The sequence below is a fragment of the Python bivittatus genome, unplaced genomic scaffold (genome assembly GCF_059951505.1).
Source record: "Python bivittatus isolate LINGU-HERP-01145 unplaced genomic scaffold, Pbiv_v1 ctg000070_np1212, whole genome shotgun sequence".
Lineage (NCBI taxonomy): Eukaryota > Metazoa > Chordata > Lepidosauria > Squamata > Pythonidae > Python > Python bivittatus.
Genome location: NW_028277034.1, coordinates 19347629 through 19353732, shown reverse-complemented (window position 1 = coordinate 19353732; position 6104 = coordinate 19347629). Strand labels below are relative to the sequence as shown.

The 6104-nt window shown below is 37.7% G+C and overlaps 1 protein-coding gene across 1 annotated transcript; it reads left to right on the top strand.

Annotated features, from left to right (window-relative positions):
- On the top strand, positions 1–5797 carry LRAT (lecithin retinol acyltransferase). The gene is made up of 2 exons (XM_007436463.4): positions 1–675; positions 4648–5797. The coding sequence occupies exons 1-2, from the start codon at positions 127–129 to the stop codon at positions 4798–4800; spliced, it is 702 nt and encodes a 233-aa protein (XP_007436525.1). The 5' UTR covers positions 1–126; the 3' UTR covers positions 4801–5797.
- The last annotated feature ends 307 nt before the right edge of the window (positions 5798–6104 follow it).

Here is a 6104-nt window from a genome sequence, read left to right as displayed (position 1 = left end):
TAACTGCCCACTTGCCTGTCTACCAATCAGAACTGATGCAGTGTGTGGGATGGCCCAACTTGCCATACTAAAAAGAGACCAAAGCAGAATAAATCAGGAGCAGCTACTACCGCAAGAAAAAAAATCATGAAAAACCCAATGTATGAAATAGCATCTCTGTTACTGGAAAAGTTACTTCTGCTTGCCAACTTTAAAGCTCTGGGAACAGGTTCCAGGGGAGAGGAGGAACAGAAGAAAAAACATGTACGTTGTTATGACTCCACCTATTTCAAACCAGGAGATTTACTAGAAGTGCCTCGCACTCTCTTCATTCATTTTGGCATTTATCTGGGGGATAACCAAGTAGCACATCTTATGCCAGACATTCTGCCTGCTCTCACGAATGACCAGAAGCTGATCCAGAAAGTAGTGACTAATAAGAGACTTATCTTAGGTGCCATCACAAAAACGGCAAGGATCCGTGTGGACACAGTGGAGGACTTTGCCTATGGAGGCCCCATCCTGGTGAACAGCATAGATAGGTTTTTCAAAAATGGTATCCTCTGTAATGATGAAGTAGTCTGCAGAGCAAAAAGCCTGGTAGGCACAACTGAATACAGCTTACTTTGGAACAACTGTGAACATTTTGTGACCTTTTGCAGATACGGTTCTTCAGTCAGCTTCCAGACAACCAAGGTAAACTGCCACTGTGCAAATAACCTCTGACAAGGGTGGGGGGCCAAGTCCTTGTTTTGAATTATGATGTGCTGGAAGTGAGAAGAACAAGTGGCTTATGTTTATGAACATTTATTTATAATATATTTTAAAAAGCATTTTTTTTCTCCTAGACTTTTTTTCTAAAACAGAGATGTGAGTGGGATTTTGGAGTGGGTGGATGTGGAGGAAAGGGGAACTTTTCTTAAACTTTCTTAGGCTTTAATAACTGATACCCACTTAGATAAATGGATCATAAAAGGCTATAACATGTTTCATATTGCCTATTAGATTCAAATCCCAGTTTTCTTTGCTTGTCCCAAGAAGACTAATATATGGATAGCCACCAAATGATCTGGAAAGTGGGCAGAACTGAGTTGATGCTGCCGAGGAAGCCCGGGGATACTGGTGCAACTTTAGTCATTCAACTTCCTTGTCTGAATGCAGACCCAGGAAGAGAGTTATTTTGCTCATGGTATGTTAATAGGAGTATCTACTGCTGAAGTGAAATTTGCTTCTCACTTCACAGCTAGAAGAGTGAATGGTGCAAAACTGCCTCTGCTTTTATAAAAACATCTCTCTGTTCATGGTTTAACAACATTTCAACATTGTAGAATGGTTTTTGAGTTACTTCTCCCTGAAAGTTGGCAACTCATTGCTTTAAACACTCTGGTCTCCTCCCTTCTCTTAGATCAAAGATTTACTGCAAGAGGGAGATCATTTCAGAACAGATCGTCCCAGACTCTTAATGGCATGTGGGATTTGCTGTTTTAGATGTGCCTTTCCATCTAACAAGAATGAAACCTATTGATATAGGAAGTGGGGTGTAATGCAGATATTGTCTCTTGTTCATTTCTAATAAGCCTTTAAAACCTTATCAAAACTATTGTTGGTTCCTAGTTCTTCAGTATCATAATGAAATGCTTTTAGGAGGGGCAGTCTTTTTAATGTAAGAAACATTTTCATTTATAAAATTAACATTTTAGAGCAGAGCTTGTAAATGGCCTTCTGAAGCATGACATCACCCATTTAATCTAACTTTCAATCTAGGTTTGAATCTAACCTAGCTTTGTTAACGCCCATGTTTTAATTAGCTTGCTTAATATTAATTCCTTTAATAGCAAAGAAATGAGGTAGGCTTTAGTATTACAAAAAGTTTAAAAGTCCAGCTTTTCAATTGAAGTAAATTTAAGGATTGGTTTATTTGTTTTCTTATTGTGCTGCACTTATTCTAATCGAATGCCTCTAAACTCAAGATGTAAGGAGAATGCTTTGTTAAAATATTAAGAGCAAAAGCAAAATCTCTCCATAATTCAAAATGAAAGAAAGGTACGATTGTATAGGGATGCGGCAGGAAAATCTGTGAAAGGAAACATGTCATATTTATTTAAGTCCTAAGCAAATAATTTCTTTTAGGGGAGGTGATGTTTCTGGGAAGTTAATTAGAATAGAACACGTATTCATGTCTGTGAAGAAAGTAAGCAAGGAATGAAAAAAGGTTATTTTGCTTTAATTTCAATCACTTAAAATATTAAATTTGAGTGAAATGCCAATAAAGACATTTAGATTTGCCAAGTTTCTGTGAAACGAAAAGAGAATTTAATTGGTGCTAATATTGAATATTGTTCACATAACAAAAAATGTAAATACAGTTTCAATAAGTTTATAATAAACTGCTTAAGATGGAGAGAACTCAGTTTCTCAGTCACCAGAGATGATGTGACTGGAAAGCGATAACTGTAACTTTTCTAACTAAAAGGCAGGATTTAAGAGTTCTTCCTGTTGCATGAAGGAAACACCTACTGTTCAGTCTTATGCTCTGCCTTTTAGAAGAAATAGTTGCTTTCATGCTGGCTACATTTTGGAAGAAAGAAGGAAGGAGTTGTGCGAAAGCACCACCCAGTGTTTTCTGACTGGTAAACTAGCAAAAGCCCACAGGTAAGGAGACCATATGGCTGACGTAGGAGGAGAGCCAAATAAAGCAGAGAAAACAATGCCAGGAAAATAATCCAATCAACTGGAAAGCTAGGCTGATTTGGGAGGTCAGAATCTCCAGAACTGACATGAGCAGTATTGGCAATTGAGATGGCAACCCTCTAGGAAGACAACATCTCTTCTGACCTGCATTGGAGCAGGACCAAAGCTTTTGGTGAAGAAACAATAAATTATTGCCTATAGTCCCTAAGGAGGAAAGAAAATACAAGAGAAGTTTTTGTTCATCTTTTCATATTGAAAACCAAACCCATACCTTGTTTCGGAAAAGAAGCAGACAAGGAAACATATGCAGTCACTTAGACTTGACAGCCAAAACACACTTCCAATATTCAAGCAGAGGAGGCAAGAATCAAGTTAAACACTGTGGTGGAAGACATGAGCGGGGAAGATTCTGGAATGGAGCTTCAAGGTTGCCGGGAGGGGGAAGAGAGGTTCCAGGGAAAGCACCTCCTCAGCCTCCAACCAGAGTGTGGAAAAGTCAAGAGAAGGAGACTAGCCCCTCCCTAAGAGCATCGTGGTTATAGTTGCTGTTGTTGAGGATTAGAATGAGTCTGGCGAGATTGATGTCAGGTTCAGCCCAAGAACAACAGAGAGACAGTCCAGAATCAGTTCAGCATCTTTATTAGCTTACACCTAATAGACAGAATCTTGCCAGACTCATTCTAATCCCCAACAGCAACTGTAACCACAATGCCCTTAAGGAGAGGCCAGTCTCCTTCTCTTGACTTTCCCACACTCTGGTTGGGGCCTGAGGAGGTGCTTTCCCTGGAACCTCTCTTCCTCCTCCCGGCAACCTTGAAGCTCCATTCCAGAATCCTCTCCGCTCATGTCTTCCATCACAAACACCAACATGATGCCATGACCTCCCCCATGTGGGTATGAAACTACCAAAATTCTAGATACGTGAAAACATAACTGCTGGAAAGGTGGATGCTGCCCAGTGGAGATATGCATTAGAATTGACAAGAATGAGCTAGAACCCACACGAAAGCTAAAAGAAAGGTTTATACCATCCCATTTCCAAGGGGGAAAAACAACATTTTAGAGTACAGTTCCCATAATCATTTATCATTAGCTATGTTGGCTAGAACTGATGGGAAAGGCCTATAATACATGTGTTGTTTCAATGTGTAAATTCTACAGGTTGATGCAGAGCTTCAACCTGCACGTGCAAATGCTAAAGGAGTGAGGGGATGAGGGCATATAGGCAAGCTCCATCCAGGCTCTCCCAAAGCAGGCTTGAGGCTCTGAATTCCTTTAACTTCATATTTCTAAAATCCATGGAGAATTGTTGCCATGTTTAAGTGAATGCCAAGTACCAACTTCCCTCTGATAGGAACCCTGTCTTATGTAGGTTTCCCATTATGAAATAATGTAGAGGCGCATTTAACTGACACAGCTAAAGTGCTGACTTGGAGTAGCAACTCTTTTAACTGAACTGATGAAGCAGTACATAGTCACGTGAAGTTATCTAATACCAAAATATACCAGTGGTCTATTGACTTCAGTGTGCCATGTACTCTTAAGATCTTTCTTTTATGTTTTTAGGTAGAGCTGCTACTTGTCCCAGCTATTCTGAAATTTAGATATGTTAGATTTTAAACCTTAGGTTTTAATATGTGATCTATGTATAATATCATTAAACCATGGGCCTTCTCTCATCAAAATCCTTTGTAGTGTCACAGTAGGTGCTTATTTTATTTTTCAGATCATGTAGCACGATAGCTTACTAACTCCCATTAGATCAATATACAATGAATTATAGCTGTTTTTTGTATATTATGTTGCTACATGCAATATCCTTAAGTAATTTACAAGAAGGCATTACAAAATAATCCATCTATATTGCATGGAGGTCATACTAAACAAATCATGAAACAAATATCAAAACTTTTCCTCCCATGCAAGGGAGGGAACATCTTTAATTTTTTATTCTAAACTCTTCTATTATCTTTGCAGTTCTGTGAAACGCTGAAGATGATCATTAGAGACCAGAGAAGTGTACTTGTTTCGGTGCTGCTGGGACTGATTTCTATACTCTATCTGGGTCTGAGACCCTCTACCACTCTTCCTACTGTCATCATTCCATTTATGCTGTGGATGGCTGGTTAATGAATCCACCTACCCTCCCATTTATTGGTTATTGTAAATAGAATGTATCGTGTATTTATGGAAGCTCAAACTGATAACTGATATTATATACTGAAGAAAATGTGGAATGATTAACATATAGGATATAGAATACAGTGGACAAGCAATAATTTGTGGATTAAGCTACTGGATTTTGTGAAAAACTTTCCAGGTCATTTTAGGGATGACCTTATTGGGTTTATTCCCAAACAAGTGTGTCTAATCTGCAGTTTTACACTCAACTGTAAATTTTGGGAAACTTAACAGGGTTCGCCTCCCAAGTAAATTTGCATAATTTCAGAGTCCATGAGTAATATGAACAATAACATTCTCTTGGATACAGTACAAAGCAATGCACATTTTATGGTGTGTTTAACAACTGCTATCCTGGTTTGCATCTTTTTCTAATTTCCTTAAGGTTATGTTCACTAAGTGTATTTCTATGTAAATGACACGTGCCTTTGAGCATCCTGCTTGATCTTGAGATGGACAAAATATTTGCACCAGAATTGTCTTTGCTATTCCCTGTTAATGAAATCCAATATAAATCAGTCCAAAGGGCTTCTGTAATCTCAAGATAACTGACAAGCAAGCCACTGAGAAAGACAGATATTTGAAGGAATATGAAAGCTATCTCCCTTTTGAATATTTTTTTTACACTGTAGACAATTAAATAATTTCCAGAACTTCTCATTGGAAAGGACACACAGACAACTTAGAGCAAGAGTTGGATGTATATTGTTACTTATATCTGTAGTGAGAAGGATTGGAAATAAATTCTTTTTGTTTTTTTTCTTTTTCTACTTTTAATATTTACTATTTTCTCTCTTTTATTTTTCTTAATATTAGTTCTCATTAGTTCTTTTTTTTTTTCTCAAAACTTAATAAAGTTATTATTTAAAAAAAAGGAAAGGACAAACAGACATCAAATTATTAACTACTTCAGGTATATTTACATGGAAATAAGCACCTAGCTGGATAAGGCCAGATATTTCATGGAAAGTCCTCAAAGCAGCATGTGATAGAAATTGCTGTTTCCTGTTGTTTGAAATACCATGGCACATTTCCCCTGAACTTGCAAGCTGCATACTTGCCATCATGGCAACAAGCATTAATCTAGGTCTGATTAAACATTCATATAATTAGGCTGCAGATTTACTAATGTACATTTCTTTCAGATTTACCATTTCTTTTGCTCACCTGTCTTGAGCCATTTCTTTTGCTCACCTATCTATCTGTCAAAAGTGAAATGTTTCCTAGCTATAACTTTAATTAATGTATACCCC

Bases quoted from the DNA above. Each gene is read 5' to 3' on its own strand.
- LRAT (XM_007436463.4), top strand. From the start codon at position 127: ATGAAAAACCCAATGTATGAAATAGCATCTCTGTTACTGGAAAAGTTA. The intron at 676-4,647 runs GTAAACTGCCAC...TTATCTTTGCAG, and splicing joins TCAGCTTCCAGACAACCAAG to TTCTGTGAAACGCTGAAGAT.